Here is a 25,093-nt window from a genome sequence, read left to right on the forward strand (position 1 = left end):
ATACAACTCTCCGTCAGATAGCTGACCGAGTGCTGAGGGAAACCAAGCCAAGCTAGACAGTTTCCCGTCCCATCTCCAACTGCAATCACCAACCTCTGCACATGAGATCAGCAACACCACAGTATCGGTCAAGTCCCCTAAAACATTTTTTAGAACAAATTCTGCATACTAAGTATTAGTAGCTCAAACGCCGGAGATTATTGTGACTAAAGAACTAAAGAACCTTCACACGGAGAACTCCATCAGGGGAAAAAAAAACAAAAAAAGAAAGAAAGAAAGAAAAAAAAAAAAACAACACAATGGCTCATCAGAAGATTGCCCAGACTTTGGAATGCGTGAAAAACAAAACCACCTTCATTATGAAGGCATTCCTTCCTCTTCCAACTGGGAGGGAGCATTATGTAAAAGTGATAATCAGTGGTAAGAGACCCGACAGTGGAAGGTAATGAAACGGAATCAGGACTAATCATGCTGTGACTCATCGCTATTTTGTTCTTTGGGTCTGAAAGACTTGGACACTGTAATTATTTTAAGTATCCAAATACACATTCTTTCCTCTGTCCTTAATACATCACTATGGAAATAGATCCCCAAAGTAGCAATGTCTTGAAACACTGAGCAGAAATCCAAATATCACTTAAGATTTAAACATATACAGAATACACACATACATATTCATGGAATATGCAAAGCTTAAAAAAAAAGATCATAAAAACCATGTCTGATACAGAAAGGGAAAGTGCTACTCCAGCACACGTTTATTTTTGCGCTTCTTCTTTTACACAAAGAAGGATGAATACGTGAGGCCTACGGTGTGACGACAGTGAGTCACCTTTCCAGCCTTTGTTTCTTTCCTCTTGAAATACAGATGCTGATGGAAAGGATTAGATGCACTCTACTTTTTCTTCAGTTGGCTGATTTCTTAGAGAATTATAAACCATGAAGCTAAACTGAGTAAATGTTGGAAGTTTACCGCAAGCAGCACCTGGGGGCCGAGAAAGAGGAGGTTAGGTTGTCTGGGTAAACAGAGAATGCACATATATGTGATCCGTATAGACACGGCTTCCTCGCCTTGCTGCTGGCTGTCCCTGGCCCGGAGTTAACTGAGCCACAGGGCAGCACTCTTCGAGCTGCCACGCTGACCGGCCACGACAGGAGAGGCATTTCTTTGAACCTCCCAGTACAGGCTGATTTGCTGCTATACACATATGTGGTCTGTGCTACTATTATTTTTACTGTTTTCATACCCTTTTCTTAGTAAAAATAATGTAGGAGAGGGCTAAAAACTTTATTTCCCATGGGGCGCCTGCGTGGCTCAGTCGGTGCAGCGTCTGCCTTTGGCTCAGGTCATGATCTCAGGGTCCCTGCTCAGTGGGGAGCCTGTTTCTCCCTCTGCCCCTCCCTCTCCCCCCTTCTCTATCGCTCTCTCTCAAATCAATACTCTGTGTCTGATCCAGTTCTCCTTGCTGAAGCGGTTTCCTGCTGCCCCAGCCATCCATGGCCAATAGGAGGTTTCTTCCCCTGTCCAAACACCTGCACGTCCCCTTCTAATGCCGTTACCTTAAAGAACCAGTCAATTTTAAAGTCATCTACAATTATATAATTGTCATTTTTACATCTTCTTAAATCCAACTTTGAGCCTAGTTCTAAGGTTTATTTCTTAAGACGGAATCAATCAAACTGACTTATTTTAAACATAAAGCCTCCCCTCCCCACCCCATAACTTTTATTGACTTCGGTGTCTCAGTACTTAGAAAAGAATAAGGAATTCCTCAAACAGGTTTTTCAAATACAGAACTGTGGGAAGTAAAAGATCAAAGGACAGTAATAAGCAGTCTAACCTAATAAGTCATATTGATCAGTAAGCTGTCTATCTTCCCCATCTGAAAAGTCACTAATGAGAAGCAGCAGCGGTTGATCTTGAAACACTTTGAAACTGTGATAGGCTCATAAGGACGAGCCTCAGATGCGCTGCAAAAAATAATTCTGGCAACTTCTTTGGTTTACTAATTAGCAATACGTCTTGTACCGTGGAGCCCCAAGAAGATCTAAATGACTGAGTCGTTAACAGGATGACTGGAAAGGAAGTAGGAAAGATCCTCTGTGCCTGCCAACCCCTAATTAATAAAAGCACCGGACCAGAGTAGCCCATGTCAGCAAGTCCTGGGGCTGAAGCTACACTTCACCAGGGACCCAAGTCAGAGATAAGAACCACAAGCCAAAGACTGGGTCATGAGCACAGGCACGTGGCCAGAGGAGAGGTGTTAGGTGTATTTATGCACTTGGGGGGAAAGGGGAGGGGGAGGTCCCGACGGATCAACGTTTAACAAGTCCCTAGGGCCGACTCGATATAGTCCCTGTTTCCATTGCATAGAGCAAAACACACCACAATATTTTAAAGGGTATGTTTTCAACAACATTTACAAGTTCACGCAAATGCGGCTTCCAAATAAAACTCACCATAACTTCCAGTCACGTTGGCACAAATCACAGCCCCAAAGAAGTTTGGAAAATACTTCTGAATTCGGGAAATCACTTTCTGGCAAGCTACGGTTGGATCTTCTCCTTGTCTCATATACTCTACAGCTTGGTAGCTGATTTAAACAGAAGCGGAGCTTTAGTATCCCAGAGTAAACAAAGTCCAAGTTTGTTACGTGACGTTAGAAACCCCAAACCATCAAAATTGCCACGTTTGATACAACCTTGATGCGAGGTCTATCTTTTCAACTCACCCACGCCTTCATTTCAAGTGAGGAGTGTTATTTCTGGCTCTGGCTGAGTAACTGTTACTCGTAATAACAGCCAGAAGTCATTAAAAATAGAGGTTATGTTTCAACAAGAAACGGGGCTACAATTAATGGGGGAAATAGCGGGCATGTGCAAGACATGCAGGTGTAACCATCATCTCTCAGTAATTAATCGTACACCGTGACTACGTGGCCTACTTTTATCATCAATTACCACAGTTCCTTTCCTCAGTGGCCTTACATAAATTATTTAAGTGCATCCTGAGTATTCTCGTCTGGGAAGTCAAGCAAGAAATATCCTATTTCGGGGGTGATGATGGCTTAAATGATCATCATCAAAAATGATAGAGGTGAAGGGTATGGAAGCAGACTTTCTAGAAAGCTCTTGTACACACGACATCGGACGGCATGGCACAAACACTTGTTTTCTGTCTTGCCAGACGCCTTCTCCTCCAAGGCTCTCTACGGGTCACAAAGGGGAGAAGTCGCACCTTGGCAGAAAGCGCATCAGTATATCCCCATCGCCGGTGGCTGCCGCTGCTCCCGCCGTGTCATCCGCGTAGGCGCCGGCTCCGGGGACTGGCGAGTCTCCTACTCGGCTTAGGGAGGGCACGGCACAGTCAGGCCAGGAAATCAAGTGCGAAGGCTAGATAGTACTTTTATGAGATGCTTCAACAGTGGGGGTTACTCCTCCCTGGCCACGGAGGATCGTTTTGGGTGAATTCTTCATCAGAACACAGAGAGCCAAGATTTTCATTAATTTCTCGATAAGGGTTTCAGGAACCTCAGCTAATGATTTGAGAATTAGGTACCAGCTGGTTAGAGGTCCAGACAGCACGGATGTACAGGGACTTTACGGCCATCCTTTGTCATCGGGTTTCTGGATTGTCTCAGTAGGGTTCAAACTGGATCTCCCCAGCTACAATCTATTCCTGCTTTCCATCTCATGTGCCGAAATTTTACCAAGGTTCTTCCTTGTAATAAACCTTCAGTGGTTTCCTACAACTTTATGATAAGACCCAGAAATCCTTAAGCTGACTCAGGGCCCCTTGCAATGTGGCCAGTCCCTTCCACTCCCCAGCTTGGTCCAGCACCTGACATACAGGCGATTTCTCCTCCAGCCAGTGGAGCTCTGAACCCGAGCATGCACTCCCCCTGCACCTCCTTGTCCCGGAGGCTCCCTTTTCTTCCTGAGGCTCGAGCTCAGCACCCCAGCATCTCTCCGCTGGCCTCTCCAACCGACTGCCCCACTTACTCAGGCCACCACTGCTTTCCTTAGCTCCGAACCACTGGCTGCAATGCCTTTATTTACCTCGGCTGTGAGGGTGAGGTTGCGTGACATTTTGCACCTCTCGTTAGCACCTTGCACACACTGGTTTATACCCGATGAATATTTTTGAGATCTGGTCTTTGAGAAACACTAACCCATGTATTTTGAATTTTAAACCATTTGTAGATGTACCAGCAGCCGTATGTCCCATCTTATGGACTACAACCATGCCTAGAAATGGAAAAAAAAAAAAAAATCATTGTAGGTACCAGCTCTGAGGTTTATTTCCAATGTATACAAAATAATTGAGCAGTTGGTAATATAAATATCCTCATTCAATAATTTCAGGGAGAAGAAAATAAGAAGCTAAGGAATACTAAAAATTATACCACTTGCCTAATTTCTGATGTTTCAGAACCCAGTGTCAGAGCATCTTTTGGTAGACTTTCCATAGCCTTACCCTTCCAATTGCTCAGTTACCTTTCAGAGGCAATTTCAGAGAAAGTCATTTGATATAGAATAATGGAAAATTTCAACATGACACCTCGAATGTGGTAAACAATATAAAATTATCACAGAACTACATATCAAATACGGGTGCCTTGCTGGCTTGGTTGGAAGAGCGCGCAACTCTTAATCCAGGGATTGTGAATTCAAGCCCTATGTTGGCGTAGAGATTACTTACATAAGTGAATAACAAAAACTTAAAAAAAACCCTACATATCAAAGATTTAAAAATCTACAAGTGACTAATCACTAGATTTTAGGGGCCTTGTGTAATTTACCTAAAAGTATATAGATACAATGGAAAGAATGTGCGTGTGTGTGTACACCTACCCACATATGGCTTTACTTGGCAGTGAAAACAGTTAAAGTCACTTTCTGGCACATAAATGGGGATGAAGAAGTTAAGAACTACAGAACAGCAATGGCTGAAATGGCTGAAATTAATTTTTTAACCATAAAAAATCATATAAAACGCAAATTACCAATTGTATCATGACCATAATTATTTCCTGTTTCTTTATAGGTAGATCCTTCTTGCTTTAAGAAACCAGGTGGTTTGTAAGGTCCACAGTATTTTGAAGCATCTGGTACAACATTCTGTGAACAAGATCTAAGTTTTAGTTTTTAGAAAGATTCGTTTGAGAAATTGGTAAGTAGTTACATACAATGACTAAACATTAGCGAGAAACCCAAGGGATGTCTGGGAACTGAAAGATATAAATTAAAAACCAAAGATTAGCTAAGTCTTATGTGAACAGATGGATATAATTTTATTTAATGCTTAGTCTAGTCTCAGAATTACATAATATAGGAGAGATATATCCACATTGTCTGGAAAAGACCCCCGATTTTTTTCTCTCTCTGCATGGCTAAAGCTCTCCACACAATGGCAGTTCTAAATGAAGATTTTTGTATTAGATCCTAAGCCTCAAAGGAATTAGGCACACAGCCTGACCTTTAAATTTTGCAATTTGTGCTCTGGCCAACGAAGAATTCTGAGATTTAAAGCAAAATCCATTTTAAAACCCTCTTTATTTCAAAGCTAGGTTCATGTGAACATATTCTGAGTTGGAACCTCGGAGTCCTCTATGGATTTAAAGACACAAGAAGATCATTCAAATTCATGAATTTAGGTTGTGTATATGGATTGGTATTTAATCAAGAAACCTACCACTCATGTCTCACTCATTCCTGTATTTGGTACCTGCCCTGACCCAGTTTTGTATACTAGCCTCTTTCAAATGCTAACCCTAGAGACGCGTTGGTTACTCAAAGGTAATTAGGATGCAGGTGGAAGAAACAGAGGAGAGACCACGGTAGCCACAGAAGGGTTCTGGATGGCAAAGACAAACTGACTTGCACTGAGAGTCCCAATGATTTAAAGATAAATGATCCCACCATGAACACACCAGCCACCTGATAGTACAGATGCCGTCACACAAGGGCAACGTACTGGGTATACGTCACACGGGTAAAATGCAAGACATCTTTTAGAAAAATGGTTTCCAAACTTTGACTTTTTTAGACGTGGAACTTTTTGTTGCAAAGAAATCTGAGCAGAGCAGTTCTGACCGAGGCCATCTCCTGTTGCCCACAGCAGGGCTGCCACAGTTTGAGAGCTGCTGCCAGGAGCCAGTTTTCCACCCCCTACAAGCCCGAGGAGCAGTTAAGGAGCTTCTGCGAACATTGTGCCCAGAGTCAAGCCATTGCTCCTCCAGTACAACCAGGGTGCTAACCAGCTCTTGAGCCAACAGAAGACAAGAAAGCGCAGACGGGTGTCACTTCATATTTTCTAGTGGTTTACTTTTACACACTTTTTCTTTCTTTCTTTTTTAAAGATTTTATTTATTTATTCATGAGAGACCCCTCTCATGAATAAATAAATGAGAGACAGACAGGCAGAGACACAGGCAAAGAGAGAAAGGTGGGCTCCCTATGGGGAGCCCAATGCGGGACTCGATCCCAGGACCCCAGGATCACGCCCTGAGCCAAAGGCAGACGCTCAGCCACTGAGCCACCCAGGTCCCCTAGTGATTTACTTTTAAAAATTACGTCTACATACCCTCCAGTAATTTGGCTGGCAATTCCGAGCGAGCCAATCGGAATGAAGCGCTCGAGAAGCACTGGTAGATAAATCCTCGCTGATGAATCCCATACTTTCAGCAAACTTGGTGGCTGGAGATTAGGAAGAAAAGAAAACTGTGATTCAGTTAAGCACTGCCTTCTACATAAAACACTTGTAGAGGCCGCGTCCTTGGTCAGCGGTCTCTCAAGGCGGGTTCACCACCCCGGGGGCCCACGGAGACTGAGAGGAACATTCAGACATGGGCCGTTTTCAGGACACCAACTGCCACGCGTCCTTCCTAAACCTGATCTGCTTGAGACCCGAGGGTGTATACTGTGACAGTTCTCCTTTCCATCCTCCTCCATCTCCCTTCCCTTCGTGTCCATCACAAAAGAAAAACACCCCTCTCACCCACCAAGAATCTTACTGTCCTAACCAGGGTGCGGCGCCCAGCGCTGGAAGACCAAACCAAGGGCCAACTGGGCTCCACGTGTGACTAACAGATCCTTTTGCTTCTTGGGCAGTTTTTAATTATGTCTTCTGGCGAAACTGAAGGATGCCTACGCGTGGAGTTGTTAACCTAAGTCATCATTAAAAAGTATTTTTGATTATGGATCACTGTATGATTTTTGGCATACAACTAGGAAGACGTTCCAGCAAAACTACTCTGGTGCCCATCTTCTGAAGGAAGAATGCTCCTTGGTCTTCCACTGACAGAGCGAATTCAGGGAGAGCAATGCTGTTGACTCATTTTTCCATCCAGCAATTACCTATCTATTGAGAATAAACCAGTTTTTTTTTTAAATCCTATTTTAAAGATGAAAAAAGTGTGAATTTAGAAGTAACTTACCTGCCAGAAAACAGATATTAAGTAAAACAGCTGGAATTTGGACATAGGTCAGCTTTTATCTGTTCTATCTTTTGCACCATGAAGAATACAGACAAAGGATTAAAGCTTCGGTGTAGTCAAAATATACCTGACTCTCCCACTAAAAGCGTGTGCGCTGTATGTTCCAGTACTTTCCGTGCCACACCGATAGCGTTCTTAATTCGTCTGAGATCTCCTACTGCTCCTACGTTCATGGTAGTGCTGCAAGAAAAGAAGTAGGGTTCGATTTATTGGGGTACTTTTAAGATAGAAACAATATTGGTTTACTCCAAGCAATGGTTTGTAGGGTAAACTCGACCGTCTTGACGTAAACAGGACAGCACATCCGTAAGGTTCACACAAATTCCCACAACCAGACAAATTAAGGAACACACAGCGCATCAATGTACCACGTACTCCAGCAGCACCTCCATCCTGTTTCTCGTGGCGCATTTTAAGCGTGGCTTCCACGAGGGGTTTGGTGTGAAGGCTTTGGGTCATGCAAAGCACAGCCTATGCGGATGGCAGGTAAATGATGCTTTACCTGGCCAGGGACATATTTTCGTAGCACCTCTGGGATTCTGGGCAAGCAGAGTACCTGCTTCCATGTGACGATGCATTTTTTTTTTTTAAAGATTTAATTAGTTAATTTATCTGAGTGAGCAAGACACACACACACACACACACACAGAGCGTGACCAGTGGGGTGGCGGCAGAGGGAGAGGGAGAAGCTGACGCCCCACTGAGCAGGGAGCCTGATATGGGGCTCGATCCCAGGACCCCAGGATCGTGAGCCAGAGGCAGAGGCTTCCCGACTGAGCCCCCCAGGCGCCCCTCACCCCCATGTAATATTTCTATTATTACGATGATTTTCTCTTAATAGAGAGGGAGGCCCCTGGGGTTTGGAAAGGTCCAGGTACAACAGGCTAGGGGGTTCTGACCTGACAAAACGTCCCGATTCCTCTACCCGGCTCCCAGTAGAAGGCTGATCAGTGTCACCCGCGTGGGGGGCTGAGCTCCTACCCGTCCATGATCATGGCATCCAGCGTGGTTTCTCCAAGCTCGTCGGGACTCCCTCCAAAGCCCACGGTGCCATCGCACTGCTCCCTCTCGCAGGTGGCACAGCCCTGCTCCACGGCATCCAGGGGACCGCCTCCCGATGCCAGAGTCCTCCACGCTGTGAACCAGATCCCAGCAGGGCTTGTTCATACATTGATTTTTTTTTTTTCAGTGCCAAAGGCAACAGAGCAGAAACGTTTTGAGAACTCATATCCCCCCCAAATTTTTTTTTTTCACTTAACTCTACGTTAAATAGAATTTTAGTTGATGAAGCGCTACTGAGGAAGGATGTAGACAGAAATCACATAATGCAACTGTTTACTGTGAAGGATGTGAAGACTCTGCCTCCTGTATGTTTTCTACTTGGAGTATTTCTACGCTGCGTAGAAAGGCCTCTCCTTCCATTTTCTAAGTGAGGCCGCTAAAAGGCATTTAAAAATGAACATTCGTTGAATCATAATCCTATAAACTTCTCCTGCATCATTAGGTCATAAAAGATACAACCAGTACTAGGTACGCCTAGCGCTTTGGTTGACGCAACACGAATCACGAGTGTCAACCACCAAACCCTAACAGCAATTCAGGACAACCTGGGCCTCATCCACTAATCGGCACAACAGCGGCGCAGGTAAGTACTAGACAGTTGTTATCCTCATTTTAAATAGGAAGAGGCAGGGGGTCCCTGGGTGGCTCAATGGTTTAGCGCCTGCCTTGGGCCCAGGGCTTGATCCCCAGGATCGAGTCCCACATCTGGGTCCCTGCATGGAGCCTGCTTCTCCCTCTGCCCCTCTCTTTCTCTGTCATGAATAAATAAAGTGTTTAAAATAAATAAAGAGGAGAAGGCAGCCCTGGAGAAGCCAAGGAAGCTCTAGACATGCCCAGGGTCCCGCGGCTGGTGGGCAGCAGAGCCACGATTTGGGCTCCGGGGGCCCTGCTGTTTGCACTACTTTGCACTGTGAGCCCCAGACACTGAGAAGGAAAAAAGAAAAAAAAAAAACATCTTTGGTGGTCAGTGTCTTCCTTCATAAAGGGTGAATTCTTTGAAGGGAAGGTGCTCTTACTGGTCATTTCTAAGTGTCACTCCTGGGTCTACAGGGGCGGCCCCCAGGTGACGGGGTGGAGAGGTCCACAGGGGCGACCCCCCCAGGTGACGGGGTGGAGAGGCCCACAGGGGCGGCCCCCAGGTCGGAGGTCAGGGCACCCCGGGCGCGCCCCCAGGAGTCTCGCACCGAGGCCGGAGCTGCTGCAGGTGGGCCGCCGCGTGCGGGCGGGGGGCGCGGCCGAGCCGAGCAGGGCCCCCCCGCAGCCCCCGGAGCCCCGCCCCCCGCGCAGCCCCGCCCGCCGCCCGCACCTGCTTCGGTCGCGTTCCTAAAGGGCCAGGTGTTGAGGACGAGCGGCAGCGGCCCGCGGCCCAGCACGAGCGGCGGCAGCAGCAGCAGCAGCGTCAGGCCGCTCCTCCGGGCCATGGCCGCGCGCCCGCGGAGCAGCCTCGGGGCCCCCCGCGCCCCCGCGATCCCCGCGCCCCCGCGAGCCCCCGCGATCCCCGCGATCCCCGCGCCCCCGCGATCCCCGCGCCCCCGCGATCCCCCGCGAGCCCCCGCGATCCCCGCGATCCCCGCGCCCCCGCGATCCCCCCGATCCTCGCCCCGCCCCGCCGGCGGCTCCCTGCGGCGCGGGCCGCGCTCCCGCTGCTCTCGCGAGACCTGCCTCCGCGGGGCGGGGCGGGGCGGGGCGGGGCGGGCGGCCTGGGGGCGCTGAGGGCGGCCCCCCCGGCGCTGCGGGGTCCTGCGCGGGTGTTTGCGGGCCTGTAACGGTACCGGAATGACTGCTTCCCCGGCTGTGCAGGGCGGACTGAGCCGAGAAATGAGAAATGATGCAGCCCGGGTTGCACGAGCCAGGGGACATTTCCCTTTGCTTTTCGCTTACGGTCCTTTAAGTGCAAAGTTGAGGTGGACACCTGGGCAGGTGCATCCGGGATGGGGGGGCGTAGGGGGAGGCTGAGCCCCGGGACCCCTGGCCTCGGGCATCCGGGATGGGGGGGGCGTAGGGGGAGGCTGAGCCCCGGGACCCTTGGCCTCCGGCATCCGGGATGGGGGGGGCGTAGGGGGAGGCTGAGCCCCGGGACCCCTGGCCTCGGGGATCCGGGCTGCGGGGGGCGTAGGGGGAGGCTGAGCCCCGGGACCCCTGGCCTCGGGCATCCGGGATGGGGGGGCGTAGGGGGAGGCTGAGCCCCGGGACCCCTGGCCTCGGGGATCCGGGCTGCGGGGGGCGTAGGGGGAGGCTGAGCCCCGGGACCCCTGGCCTCGGGCATCCGGGATGGGGGGGCGTAGGGGGAGGCTGAGCCCCGGGACCCCTGGCCTCGGGCATCCGGGATGGGGGGGCGCAGGGGGAGGCTGAGCCCCGGGACCCCTGGCCTCGGGCATCCGGGATGGGGGGGCGTAGGGGGAGGCTGAGCCCCGGGACCCCTGGCCTCGGGCATCCGGGATGGGGGGGCGTAGGGGGAGGCTGAGCCCCGGGACCCCTGGCCTCGGGGATCCGGGATGGGGGGGGGCGTAGGGGGAGGCTGAGCCCCGGGACCCCTGGCCTCGGGCATCCGGGATGGGGGGGGCGTAGGGGGAGGCTGAGCCCCGGGACCCCTGGCCTCGGGCATCCGGGATGGGGGGGGCGTAGGGGGAGGCTGAGCCCCGGGACCCCTGGCCTCGAGCATCCGGGATGGGGGGGCGCAGGGGGAGGCTGAGCCCCGGGACCCCTGGCCTCGGGGATCCGGGCTGCGGGGGGCGTAGGGGGAGGCTGAGCCCCGGGACCCCTGGCCTCGGGCATCCGGGATGGGGGGGCGTAGGGGGAGGCTGAGCCCCGGGACCTTGGCCTCGGGCATCCGGGATGGGGGGGGAGTAGGGGGAGGCTGAGCCCCGGGACCCCTGGCCTCGGGGATCCGGGCTGTGGGGGGCGTAGGGGGAGGCTGAGCCCCGGGACCCCTGGCCTCGGGGATCCGGGCTGCGGGGGGCGTAGGGGGAGGCTGAGCCCCGGGACCCCTGGCCTCGGGGATCCGGGCTGCGGGGGGCGTAGGGGGAGGCTGAGCCCCGGGACCCCTGGCCTCGGGGATCCGGGATGGGGGGCGTACGGGGGGGGGGGGGAGGCAGGCCCGCTAAGAGCCCAGCGTTTCTGCAGGACGCGCTCTCGAGCTCTCGTGCTAAAGAAGAGGCGCCGCGGGGCAGGGCTCCCTGGGGCGCACCTCCCGGGGCTCCCGGGGCTCCAGGCAAGGTCGCAGAGGTCCCCGCCTTCCCGCGCCCCCACCCCTCTCCGAGCTGACCACCTGTGTGGACAAGGTGGGGTGCAGCCTTCACGTGGTTAAAAGGTACACTGACCAATAGTAAAGATTTCGACAATGATTTTTAAGTATATTTGTTTTTAACTTATTTTGACTTATTTCGCTCATTTTTAAGTAAGTAACCTCTCCAATACATTGTGGAAAACGTCTACTCCCATCTTTTTAACTAATAGGGGAGGTTTGGGGGGGGAACTGATGCAAAATAATAGGTGGCGCCTCTGAATTGTCCCTGGAGCCGCATTGCTGGTAAAGACGTGTTTGGAGTGTAGGAGGGTGCAGCTGTGCTCAGTTCCTCAGGGACTGGGCTGCATCCTGGGGACTTTGCGTGGCTGACTCACCCACTCAGCTCTGTTCCCCTCAATTTGCATCTTTGTATTAGGGACACTCTTCCAGGGAGATGGGAAAGGAAAGGTCCCTGTGTTCTTAGCGCTGCACATCTGCAGTGTTTTAGTGAATCCTTCTCACAAAGGCTTCAGAATGATTTGCTTTCCGGGTGCATGCTTCATTTCAGCTTAGGGCGAAGGCCTAAAGGCGTCCTGTGGAGCTCTGATGGTCAGTTTGCACCTTGGCCACCCTCTGGGGGTGGAGCTGCAGGTAAAACAACCCTTTAGAGTATCTGGCCAGGCTTCCCCTGACAGTCGATGCTCCTGACCCTATTGAACAGCCCTCTAGATGTGAGGGGCATCCTCAAAAATGGTGCAAAAGTCACCCTCCCAAGACCCAGAGCCACTCTCAAGGATAACCAACGGGAAGGAAAGACAGTTTTCCTGAGAGCGGGCAACAGCCAGTAGGACCCCAGGCGCAAATGGGGCGCAGTTGGCATTTGTGCACAGCCGTGTCTTTGGGGCCCAAACCTGACAGGTGCCAAGCCAAGTTCTCAAGACACAAAATGAGACAAACAAGAAGGCAGCTGTACCCTGGAGAGAGAGGACTGGCTGCCAGCAGGCACCTAAAAGCAAGTCCCTGGGTCACAATGCAAAGATCTAATTCTTGAAATGCTTTTTTGGCCTGGCAACCTGAATTTGGAGAGGAAGGGGCGAAGCAGCATTTTACCTTCATCATCTCTCCACCAGACACCACAGGTGGGGCCTGGGAAAGCCAGCTGACCTTGCTAAGAATTCCTGCCCTTTGCCAGCTTCTCCCAGTTTCCCCAGGGTTCTGGCTGAAGGCTGCAGAGGGAGTGGGGTGTCCTAGCTGGTCTCCCCCTGGTCCCCAGAAACTCTAGATGAGGAAAAATGATCTTCCCTCCCCATTTAGGATAGTGCTTCGCCGAGACCCCCTTTATTCTAGGGCAGCTCCCGAATGGATGAGGTCACCTAAAGTGGTTTAAAGTTCTCCGCAGCAGCTGCTGCGATTCAAGGTTATTTTCGGCAAGCTGAATCTGCTTGTGCAGCCGTAAAACACAATTTTATTCACCCAAGGCCTCACGCTGGACCCAGTCCAGCTTAAGCCGAAGCCAGGCCCCCTACGGCCAGGTTAGGACCCAGCCTGGTTTCCAAGTCAGACCTGACCAGGAAAGATAAACTCTCAAATGAACTCTGAGAGCTCCTAATGCAAAAGCTGCTGTTGGAACAGGACCCCCCCACCCACCCCCCAGCACCCAGCACCTCCAGAGGCCGCAGGACAGCAGCCGAGCTCGAGGCACTCACAGGTACTCACAGGGTTCCTTGTTCCCCCTTCCCTTGTCTCTTCTGGCCCCAAAGCTGTTAAAAGATAAACTGAGGCATGTTGAAAAATCTGAGTTCGTTTGACAAAACTTGATTCAAATGGGGCGGCATCCGATCTAGAGGATGAAGGGGGCCCCGAGGAGCTGGACCAAATCAGAGCTTTCTACGGGGAGATACGGGGGTGGGGGGGTGGGCAGCGAGGAAAATCAGAGTAGGCGAAGGGGCGGGTCAACGACTGCAAGGTTGCTTTCCTCCCTGGGTGGGCAGGGGACCCTCAGCGGGTTACCCGGTGCTGCTCGTGACATTCCCAATGGCCCGGTTTAAGGTTGTTTCTGGGAGAGCCCAGGCTGTCATGAACTCTGGCCTTGGTGACATAGGCCATGGCGTAAACAGCTTCATATTTAGACCCTTTGCCTGTTTCTAGCAGCAGGCATGGTGGGGATGCGCGTTTTGAGGGTTGGGGGGTGTAGGCACAGTGGGAGCCAGTAATCCCTTGGGGCTCGTTGCCAAGGGAAGCCGCATGAGCACATCCTGTTGCCAAGCATTTACACGTTTACCTTGACTCTTATTAAAATATTAACCTGGTGGGAGTTGTGAGGTTTTTCAAAATCTTCAAGGCTTCTTTGCTATGAAATCAAAGATGCAGTTTCAACAGCGTCAGGACAGCCTGGAAGAAGCATCCCAAGGCAGGGCGACGGTGGGTGCAAGTGAAGAAAAGGTCACAAATTGGGGATTTGGGAGGAGGGACAAGTCACCTGTGCTGGTATAATCGGGATGAGGTAATGCCATGTGAAATTAAAAGAGGGGGTGAGGGACGCCTGGGTGGCTCAGTGCCTGAGTGTCTGCCTTGGGCCCAGGGCGTGATCCTGGGTCCCAGGATCGAGTCCTGTGTCGGGCTCCCTGCATGGAGCCTTCCTCTCCCTCTGCCTGTGTCTCTGTCTCTCTCTCTGTGCCTCACATGGACAAATAAACAAAATCTGTAATTAAAATAAATAAAATAATAAAATGAAAGGGGGTAGAACGGGATAAGAAAGGAAGGAAAACATGTACTGTGCATCCACTTAATTTTCATTAGCCCCTGAACCAAGCCTTAGTATTTTTGCTACATCAGGAGTTAGGACATGACTTGTGCAAGGACGTGTCATGAAAAATGCTCCCTTGCAGCTCCTCCTTGTAATGAAGTCATTTGTGTTTCTTCTGGCTGAAAGAGCCTGAGCTTTGTTACCTCCACTAAGTCCACCCTTTTCCCCAGTACTACTCTCTCCCCACTTGAACTCAAAATTCTTAACCGAGAAACGCAGCTGATCCGTTGGTTGCAGGAAGTTGGCTAAATTATATATAATTTATATATAATATATATTATATTTAAATATATATATATATTATATGTAGTATATATGTGTTGGCTAAGTATATATATACTATAGTGGGAATGTCTGAGGCAGAGGTGTCAATAGGTCAGCTTCCCCAAGAGCATTTGTATTTAGAATAATTAGTATGCTACCCCCAAAAGGAATCTGACGTATTTAGTGGTTTTTTAGTATCGATTAAAATACTCAGTGGGTCCACTATCCTGTTACCCTAAACTTAGGGTCATGTCTGCAGCTCTGCATTGAAGATGTTGACATACTCTGGATATCTGGTTCCTTCTGGGTTAATTTTTCTTTTACTAACATTTGGAGAATACTTTGAGTTTTAATCTTGGAAGTCCCCTCATGTTACGCTTAGGTTTTCATATAACCGGATGCCTATGCTTTATTTTGAGGTAACTCTAAATGAAGACAGACATCAATTGATCAATTAGGTGGTAGACCTTAAAAAAAATGGTTCAGGGTTTTCCCAGCATCCTCTCCAATTTTTCATTCTCTTAAATCATTCATTCCACATACCAGCAGAGATACGTAGCATTACTGAGGAAAGGATTAGTTACACGTTATTTTTATTTACATTTAGACTGCATGCATAGTTTTCTTTGGTAGGATGTTTATCGGTTGGGTGGATGGACTCCCAGGGAGATTCTCAAGACGTGGATGTCAAGATGTAGGACCACCACCTATCAGCCGTGGGTTACTCAGCTAGTCTTCCCGACGCCCCCTTCCTTTTTCTGAAACTCGGAGAAAATAAGAGTGTTCTTAGTCCTACAAAGTTTTGTGAATGAGGGAGGACATGGGAAAGGTAGAGTAGTAGGCAGATTGAATAAAATTCTTTTGTTTAAGTGGCATCCACCCAGCATCCATCAGCTGATGTCTGGGAAGAGGCGGTCCAGAACTGTACAAAGCAGCAATTTGCGATTCAGAAAAAAAGCAATTTGCGATTCAGAAATTTCTACGGGAATTCTGAAGAGTTGGCCAGACACCTTTAATGTGTTTTAAAGTGAATCCTTAGAATTTCCCCGACTCTCTTAAGTGGAAATTAAAAATCAGGTTTTCTATCGACTTTGAGCTGCCTAAGATTTGGGCTCAATGTTCACACATCTGGCCCATCGCTGGGTGGTGCGATTTCCGAGTGACTTAAAGACATCACCCTGCAGCCTTCCCGAGGGAACAGCCTCCCACGGAAGGTTAAGGGATGTTACAGAGTCTTCCTGTGTGGGGTGGGGTGGGGGGGTGCAGGAGGCTGTAGGCTCCCCTCCATTCTCTCTAAACCTCGTGGCTTTCAATTTATCAGTCTCAGAGGGATGAAGAGCTGAGTCTCTCCTGATAGCATTTGAAGTTGTGGTTCCACAGAGGATTTAACGCTGTGGTTGCAGGGAGTCTAGGTATTTCAAATCTGAGGCTTAAAAATCTAAGCCGTCCCCTCCGGCTTTTGCACTGATGCTGCGAAATCCATTTGCGAAACATGCCCACGGTTTGCTACTTGTTCAAAGCCGGAAGCGTGACTTGGCATTGAAATAATAATTTCTTTTTCAGGAACTCCCCACGGAACCTGGGTTATCTCAATACAAGTTATTTATTTGATTGGCGTTTGCTCTTGTCAGTTTCCCCAACTGTAAGTGATGAAGGTTGCTAATGTTAGAGCATCTGTGGCACTTCCACCGGGTTTCTAAGTTGAATCCGCTTTCCCCGTTAATCTGGGAACACTTGATCTTACTCCCTGATTATATATCCTGGATGAAATTAGAGTCTATTTCATTAGACAGGAGTAAGTGTTATGATTCTACAGACGAAAACAGAAAGTTTTCTTTCTTTCTCAATTTTTTTTTTTTCTTTTCTGGTGCATGCCCCTGAAACCGTTTGTCGAATCGATGGCAGATTCAAGTCACAGACTTGTTTTCGGCTCTTCAACCTTTAAAAGTCATCTTAGTGATGTCTAGGACCAACACTGCCTAGTGGGATGTTGGCCTATTAAGTGGTTTCTTCTCAAAATAGCTTCTATCCGATGTACTTTCAATCTGTAATATTGATACCGGGCCAGTGCGATGATAAAATGATCGTAACAGGGATGTAGTAGATCCTTTTACATCGTGTAATCTGCTTTTTACGACGACTGTAATGTCACGCTGTCTTCAGGAACGGGATCTAGTATCGCACCGCAGGCCCAGGGCAACAGGATAAGCTTTGTGGCGTCTTTCTGCCGCTTCAAGCATTGGTCTGACATTGGGACCTAGTGTCGCAGGTTATTTTAGTGAAGAAATTTAACAATAAAAGCAAAATTCTAAAACAACGACTTACTGTGACTACTCTCACTGGGTAAAATGAGTCTTAGGCGGATCATGATTTAAATGGAAAAACGTTCCAGGGAACAGATGTATCCCGTGAATATTTATCCAGCTCGTCGTCCCAGTGGTTCATATAAAGATTTGTAAAGAAAGATGATCTTACAAGCGACTTAGTGTTTATTTTTTCATGGTTTGGAAGCACACGTCCTCGTCAGCAGTCTCCGTGCATGTTAGCCCTTAGAGGAGATCGCCTCCCTTTTAACATGTTGGATTATCTGTTTGATGAAAGAGCCTGACGTCATATTCGTTGGTGTGTGACCTGCTCTTTTATTTCAGATATCTTTAATCTCTTTGCATGTCACTAATATTCTTTATACTGCTTTAGACCCTTTATGTTGTGAAATAGAACATAAATCTGGAAAAGCACATAAGACATAAACACACAGCTTAAAGAATTTTGCATAAAATGAACACCCACGTAATCACCGCTTATGCCAACAAAGAAAAAGTTTTGAGCATCCCAGAAAACCCCTCACTGCTCACATAGCATCATTTTTTTAATTTTATTTTTTTACACAACATTTTTAATGGAGGTATAAAATTCTTTGTGACTGAACACAACTTTATTTATTTATTTATTTATTTATTTATTTATTTTTAAAGATTTTATTCATTTATTCACGAGAGACACAGAGAAAGAGGGAAGCAGAGACACAGGCAGAGGGGGAAGCAAGCTCCATGCAGGGAGCCTGACGTGGGACTCGATCCTGGGACTTCAGGATCACGCTAGGCCACCCAGGGATCCCCTGGACACAACTTTATTGTTTTCTACCGCCTTTTAAATTGTAGGTCTTTCTATACAAATCATTTTTCAGACTGGAACTGTCAGGCATTACGCTGAGTTTATCCTATAGATAAACTATATCCTATAGACTAGCAATGAAAATAGTGTCATGCTGGATCCTGGGTGAAGGTGAACGGTAGGAATTTGAGACTCCGGCCTGGCTCCGGTGGGAGAGCAGGTGAGTTCAGTCTATCACCAGGAGTCTGTTACTAACAGAATCAGCGCAGATTGGGAGGTTAGGCAGGTCTCCAAATTCAGGGCTAATTCAAGGAGTCGGGTGGTTGGAGGGCCTGGAGTCACACTCGCTCTGAGGCAGGGGCTTTGGGCCCTCCCACCATCCTTACCATTTTCTCACAGGCACAGGATTAAGCAGCTGTGAAGGGACTAGCCTGTCACTGCATCTTCAAGCCCTGATGGCGCTTGGTGGTTTAGGTGCCCTATTTACCGACGGCTCTCGTAATAAAGGCTTGGATCATACGTGTTTGAAGTCTGTGATTCATAGGTTTAGGGCTATGATCACTGTGATTGTAAAATTTTGTAGCAGCTTTAAGTGCTTGCAGTATCAAATAAGAGAAAAATGTGGTGGTTTCAGAAAAAAGACTTTTTTTTTTTTTTTTTTTTGCACCGAAACAGAAAGTGTAAAACTGCTGGCATTGGTTCAGTAGCTCAGAAATGTCACAACGTATTTATTGCCTTGTGGTCACAAGACAGCTACTGTTGCTCCAGACAGATCCACATTCAAGCCAGGGGCTGGGAGGAAGGTCTGATCTCAGCAGCACCCCACTCTTCTCAGCAGGAAAAGGGAAGCTTTCCCAGCTCCCGCCTGCAGAATACTGCTTCACTCTCCTTGACCTCAATGATGTCACTTGGCCTTTTCAGTGAGACCCAACCACACTTTTTTGTTTTCCTTTTTTGTTTTGCAGTCCAGGTGTCACTTCTGGGTCGGTGTAGAACATAATAGGAATAACACATACAGAGAGAGGTCAGCTACTGAGGCAACCTCGAGAATTCAAGACCTTTGTACATTTCTAGAAACTTTTGGAAGGACTTTGGACTTCAGCAGAGTGTAAATATGGAGTTTGAGTCAATCTTATTCCGATTTCAAGGATCAAAGACACCTCATTCAACGGCGGAATGATGACTGTGGTGCTCAGTGGGAGATTGAGAAGAAAGGGCAGTTCTCACTCTGGGATAAAAAGATGGTTATTTTTGAGAATCAGAGATTAAAGGAAATTGGGGGACTTACTGCCTGATGATCTGGATCTCTTCTGGGAGTAGTGGACATCACCTGCCAAGATTCTAGCAGGGTTGAGATGGAATCGGTGACCGGGGATTGGGGAGGGATTTTAGAGGATTCATCATGGGCCGTCTCATCAAGATGGCAATAGTGGAGCAGGAAGGATTGGGGAGCGCGAACCAAGAGCCCCCTTAAATCAAGTAGCCTGATGTTGGTGGATCCGGAGGGTGCAGTCTTGCCTCTCCCCGGAATCCTCTCAGGGCCCCTAAGTTATAATGTAAAAAGTGAGAATGATCCCTGATTGGAGAGGGAGTCTACTTGGTTTGAGGGGAAATGTGTCAGTATTGCTGATAGTGGCAGAGAGAGAGAGAGAGAGAGAGAGACCTCCTGTGTGTGTGTGTGTGTGAGAGAGAGAGAGAGAGAGAGCCGGAGAGCTAACACTTGCAAGTGGGAGGTTTTGAGAGACTGGACCTCCCAGTGAAGGCAGATGCTCCTTTAGAGGAAGTCAGGACAAAAGAGGTGGAAAGTACAGAGGCTGGGATCCATGACCGCAGGCTGACGGGGGTGCAGGGCAGATGCCCCCACACCCCCACCTGCACCTGCACCCACACCTGCACTGTGGGAGGGGAAGCCTACTGCCTGGGCTGCTTTAGCCTTAGGATCCCTGCAGGTGCAGCTTGGCTTTCTTTTTTCTTTACCCCCTTCCCTACTTCTTCCTAGCTCCCTCCTCCCTCCCTCCCTTTTCCCCATCTACCTCCCTTTCTCCCTCCCTCCCTCCCTCCTCCCCTGCCTTCTTCACCCTAACCCCCCACTTTCTACTCCCTTCTCCTTCCTCACTTTCTTCTTTTCTAAAATACCTACTGGTAGCTTACTGCGCGGCAGGAATGTGCCGAGCCTTAGAGATCCGCGCTGAAGCGGACTCCTGCTCCTTGGGAACTTAGCTCAAGTACTAATGGAGCCCTGGAAGCCCGAGGGTGGGGAGGGGTGCTGCAGATGGGGGTCTGGGGGGGCTACTGCAGGTGGGGCTGGGGGATTGCTGCAGATGGGATCCTGGGGGACTGCTGAGGGCCGGGGGTGGGGCTGCTGCAGGCGGGGCGGGGGGGGGGGGTTTGGGGGCTGCTGTAGATGGGGGCTGCTGCAGATGGGGGGCCAGAGGCTGCTGCAGATGGAGGGCCAGGGGCTGCTGCAGATGGGGGGCCAGGGGCTGCTGCAGATGGAGGGCCAGGGGCTGCTGCAGATGGGGGGCCAGGGGCTGCTGCAGATGGGGGGCCAGGGGCTGCTGCAAATGGAGGGCCAGGGGCTGCTGCAGATAGGGGGCTGGGTGGGGCTGCAGATGGGGGGCTGGGGGCTGCTGCAGATGGGGGGGCTGGGGGCTGCTGCGGGCGGGGGCTGCCACCAAGGGTGAGCTGGTGGAGGTTGAGGGCAGACTGCAGCCTTATGGGGCTTGGGTTTGTGCACTGGGAGGAGGCAAGGCCCCGCCTGGATGGCTCCTTGCCCTTGCCCCCTGCTGCCCACCTGCCTGCCCCGGCCACTTGCTGGGCTCAGGGGAGCAGGCCCGATGGTCCCCCAGAGTCAAGGGGCCTTCCCCGCAGCCCCTGTGGGACCCCCCCCCCAGGGATCTGCAGGCTCTGGGGCTCCTGGACGCTGTTCCTCGGTGGGCCCGAGGCTCTGTGGAGGAGGGGGTGCTAGGGCTGGGGTCCCCTGGGGACCATGCCTGGAGCAGCAGGCCCCTTCCCTGTGGCCCAGCCTGTCTGGCCGGGTTGCAGGTGGAGGCCCCGCCGCCTCCAGCAGTTGAGAAGCAAGCAGCAGGGAGAGGACACAGGAGGCCCCCCTCCTGCCCGGGCCTGTGTTCCCTTGTCTACACAGCTCCTGAGGATGAGGGCAGCGGGGTGTCCTCTGGGCGCCCTGGGGCGGTGCGGGCCTTCCCCAAGCCTGAGCAGCAGCACAGGGGACCTTGGCTGGTGGTGAAAACAGAAAACTGACCTCTCTGTTTTTTGTTTTTTTTTTTTTTTCACTTAAACCCTCTCCCATCATTCACTGGCCACCCACTCGCAATGTGTCAGATGGTTCACCCGTGTCTGAACAGCCCTCAAACACGTCCCCCTTGACAGCTGCCCTTCATGGTTGTCTGTCTGTCTGTGTGTTTTAGGTGCTGAGTTTTGGTATTGATCTTGTCTTTGTTATATTTCTGTCCTATTTGTATTGATTTTGTTCTACTTGTGACCCAGCTAGGAAATGAATACTAAAATCCCCAAATCGAGGAAGAATTTCCATAGCAGCTGCTCTCTACCCCTCCACGTTGGCAGAATGAGGGATCCATCAATTATCGCAAAATTTTGAAAGTCTCCAGCTTCACCATGAAGACTCTGTTGTGCTTATTTTTATGTGAAGGGAAACGCTAGCGTGGTGAGTGCCCAGGAGAGTCGTTAGGGGAAGACAGCGGTGTGCCATCAATGGTGCTGGACTGTTTCCACGTGGCACTGGACTCTTCTCTCCAGCCAAGACCCATCAACGCAAATAGGAGGGACGTGAATTAACCGTGGAGCCTGTGCAGTCACTATGAAGAGCAACTGTGCGGTCTAGTTTTCAAGACCCATGCTACCCAAACACATTTCTCTGCATTACATAATGTTATCATTTAAATATTGTCATTCAAATGTGAAGACCAGCTGTGCATTTCAGGACACAGCTGTCGGGTTGAGGTACAGATAAGCCATCTGGTGCTCGGTTCTGGGTGGTTAAATTCCAGCCGGGGATTTAACTTCATATCCAGCTGTGATAAAGTAAATTGAAGGCTGCATATTATTCTTTAGAAATCGCCCCTTTGGGATAGTCCGCAGACATAAATTTTAGCCAGAGGTGTCATTGATTGGCTCTACGCTCTCAATGATAGCCTTGGCCAACATCAAGCCAAATAAAAAAAAAAAAAAAACTGTTTGGTCCTTTTATTTGCTGTGTGTGAAATAAAACAAAACGGTTAAGGAGAATGAAGCTTTTCAATCTTCTTCGGATTATTTGCATACGGGGACAAATTGGCCGTGTCACCTCACTTCCTTCATCTCTGAACAACGAGAGGGAAAGCCAGGTGGTCTGTAAAGGCTGAGGAGGTGGCGACTAGCCTCATCGCCAGAGTCCTCCCGTGTGTAGCCATGCGAATTAGGAGGAAGCAGCCCAGTTTTTCACAGTAGTCACTGCTGTGCACCCCTTTCTCAGCTCCAGCTGTGGTCAAGGGGAAGATCCTAAAATGCTGCCTTGACCTTCTGTATGTGTGGTGGACCACGAAGGCCCGAGAAAGAAAAAGACCTTGAGAAAATTAGACTGCTCCAGTGACTTCAGGCTGGGGGGACTGCTGGGGGCCGGGGTGGGGCTGCTGCAGTGTGTGACTACCTGTGTCAAGGGGTTCAGCTGTATCTCTCTCGAGCCATCTTCACAGGAACAGACTTTTACTGTAACTCATTGCAATACTTTATACCTAGTCTATGCTCCATAGATCATTTTATCTGAAGCAGGTAACACCGGCATACGTTGCTGACTGAGCAGGGCAGAGTTACGGAGGACATTCGTGTGTGCTGGCTGCCAACTGATTTAGCTGGGATCGAGATCGGATGGCTTCCCCTTGGCTTAAAACTAATTTATTTGGGACCCCGGGGTGACTCAGTGGTTGAGCCTTTTGGCTCAGGGCGTGACCCTGGAGACCCAGGATGGAGTCCTGCATCCGGCTCCCTGCAGGGAGCCTGCTTCTCCCTCTGCCTGTGTTTCTGCCTCTCTCTCTCTCTGTGTGTCTCTCATGAATAAATAAATAAAATCTTAAAAAAATAAAACTAATTTACTTAGTTCTATCCTGTGGCTTCTAATTGGGAAAACTAACCTTTTCCCCTCTAGATGGAACTTTCTTCTGGGAGCCACAATTGCTAATTTAAGCACAGAAAAAAGCAAACGTGGGTGTGTGTAGAGCAGTTATTCAGTAAAGACCCTTTCCTTTATTTTATTTTACTTCTTTTTCGAAATGCGTTTGGAGAAAATCTATGTAGTGGGATAATGTGAGTAACCGGAATGCAGGGAGAAGCATAGGAATGCAAACATCAAATGCATATACACTAGTCAGAGTTCTTGAGGCAAACAGAACCGTAAGGATACAGATAAATAGATGGAGATAAAAGGGGATTTATTATAGGAATTGACTCACATGGTTATGGAGGCTGGAAATCCCACAGTATGCCATCTGCACGCTGGAGAACCAGGAAAGCCAGTGGCATAACTCAGCACTAGTCTGAAGCCAGAGAACCCCGGGGAGCCCATGGGATTAGTAAGTCCCCTCTGAGAACCAGGACCTCTGAGGTGGGAGAGCAGGAGAGGATGGACATCCCCATCCCAGTGCAGGAAGAGAGAGGGACTTTGCCCTTCCTCCTCCTGTTTGTTCTTTTTGGCCCTCTATGGATTTGATGATACTGCCTCTGTGGCTCTTAGTCTACTGAGTCACATGCTCACTTCTTCCAGAAGAATCCTCACAGACTCACCCTGAAACAATGGGCATCCCCAAATCTGGGCATCCCTTAGCCTAGTCAGGTTGACACTTGAATTAACCACCACAGAGGAATCAGGGTTGCTGGTTTATTTTCCTTTTGATTCTATCTATCTATCATCTATATCTATCTATCTATCTATCTATCTATCTATCTATCTATCTATCTATCCACCCACCTATCCATTCATTCACTTATTTATTTAGAAAGAAGAGGTGGTATGGAGTAGGGAGGAGGGGCAAAGGGAGAGGGAGAGAGAAAGAATCCCCAGTGGACTCCATGCTGAGTACAGAGCCCAAGGACTTGGGGTTCCTTCTCGGGATCCCCATGAAGATCATGGTCTGAGATCACGACCTGAGCCGAAATCAAGAATCTGACTTTTAACCTACTGAGCTACCCAGGTGCCCCCCCTTTTGATTCTAAATACAGATTTTAATAATATGGATTTAAGTTCAAGACTTGTTTCTAAACCAAACTTAACTTGTTTGGTTTCTAAGATAAACCAAAATATATTGTTTCAATTGTTGAAAATATATTGTTTTGATTCATTTATAATCCTTTTTGCATATGTTTGTTGGGGAAAGAATTTAAAAAGAAAAGGATTTTAGACTTGATGTCAGGTTTATGTGTTCATTTGTAATTTGCAAAAATATGTATTTTAAAACTCTGCTAAATACTTTGAATACAAAATCAAGAAATCCACCCCTTACCTTGTACAGGTGCCCTACTCCGTACCCCATTCCCTGGACTAAATGAGGCTGATAGCAGCTTTTGAAGCAACTTTGCAGAGCGTGGAAGGGGTGGCCTTGAGGTCGTAGGAGTCATCAGACTAAATGAGCAATGGCAAGGAGAAAAGGAAGCTGACAAAAATTCTAAGTTGACAAAGATTTGAAATGCATACGACCCCTTATTTTATTTTCAAATTTAAACTGTGGACAGTTGTTAGATTTTATTTTTTTTAAGATTTTATTCATTTATTCATGAGAGACACAGAGAGAGAGGCAGAGACACAGGCAGAGGGAGAAGCAGGCTCCCTGCAGGGAGCCCGATGTGAGACTCGATCCCAGGACCCGGGGTCACGACCTGACCCGAAGCAGATGCTGAACCACTGAGCCACCCAGGCGTCCCCAGTTGTTAGATTTTAGACTAATTCTGTTCTTTTCATTTTGAATACTTTAAAAAATAATTTTCTTACATGCTTTGGTACCTCACAGTGTAGACAAATGAAAACGGAAAAATGACTGCTACTTGGTGTCAGAGGTTTGATTCTTTGACTTAGAAAATTAGTTTTACCAGAATCACCAGGCTGCCCACAGGCTG

At 49.1% G+C, this 25,093-nt stretch overlaps 1 protein-coding gene and 1 long non-coding RNA gene across 3 annotated transcripts; one reads left to right on the forward strand and one right to left on the reverse strand.

The window, feature by feature from the left end:
* Nucleotides 1–720: 720 nt before the first annotated feature.
* On the reverse strand, nt 721–10,022 carry AGA (aspartylglucosaminidase). The gene is made up of 9 exons (XM_077848633.1): nt 9,868–10,022; nt 8,481–8,634; nt 7,567–7,679; nt 6,587–6,699; nt 5,007–5,121; nt 4,173–4,248; nt 3,239–3,346; nt 2,461–2,594; nt 721–985 (listed from the first exon to the last, which is right to left on the reverse strand). The coding sequence occupies exons 1-9, from the start codon at nt 9,980–9,982 to the stop codon at nt 885–887; spliced, it is 1,029 nt and encodes a 342-aa protein (XP_077704759.1). The 5' UTR covers nt 9,983–10,022; the 3' UTR covers nt 721–884.
* A 226-nt stretch (nt 10,023–10,248) lies between these two features.
* LOC144284278 (uncharacterized) lies at nt 10,249–24,760 on the forward strand. Of its 2 annotated transcripts, none has more exons than XR_013352635.1 (3): nt 10,249–10,481; nt 11,685–11,871; nt 21,479–24,760. It is a non-coding gene; the product is annotated as an uncharacterized LOC144284278 (long non-coding RNA). The 2 variants fall into 2 exon arrangements; XR_013352634.1 differs by lacking the exon at nt 21,479–24,760 and adding an exon at nt 18,937–19,254.
* The last annotated feature ends 333 nt before the right edge of the window (nt 24,761–25,093 follow it).

The sequence above is a fragment of the Canis aureus genome, chromosome 15 (genome assembly GCF_053574225.1).
Source record: "Canis aureus isolate CA01 chromosome 15, VMU_Caureus_v.1.0, whole genome shotgun sequence".
Taxonomy (NCBI): domain Eukaryota; kingdom Metazoa; phylum Chordata; class Mammalia; order Carnivora; family Canidae; genus Canis; species Canis aureus.

Bases quoted from the DNA above. Each gene is read 5' to 3' on its own strand.
- AGA (XM_077848633.1), bottom strand. From the start codon at position 9,982: ATGGCCCGGAGGAGCGGCCTGACGCTGCTGCTGCTGCTGCCGCCGCTC. The intron at 6,700-7,566 runs GTATATTTTGAC...CCTAATCTCCAG, and splicing joins GCTTTTAGTGGGAGAGTCAG to CCACCAAGTTTGCTGAAAGT. The intron at 2,595-3,238 runs GTGCGACTTCTC...TGTTTAAATCAG, and splicing joins CTGATGCGCTTTCTGCCAAG to CTACCAAGCTGTAGAGTATA.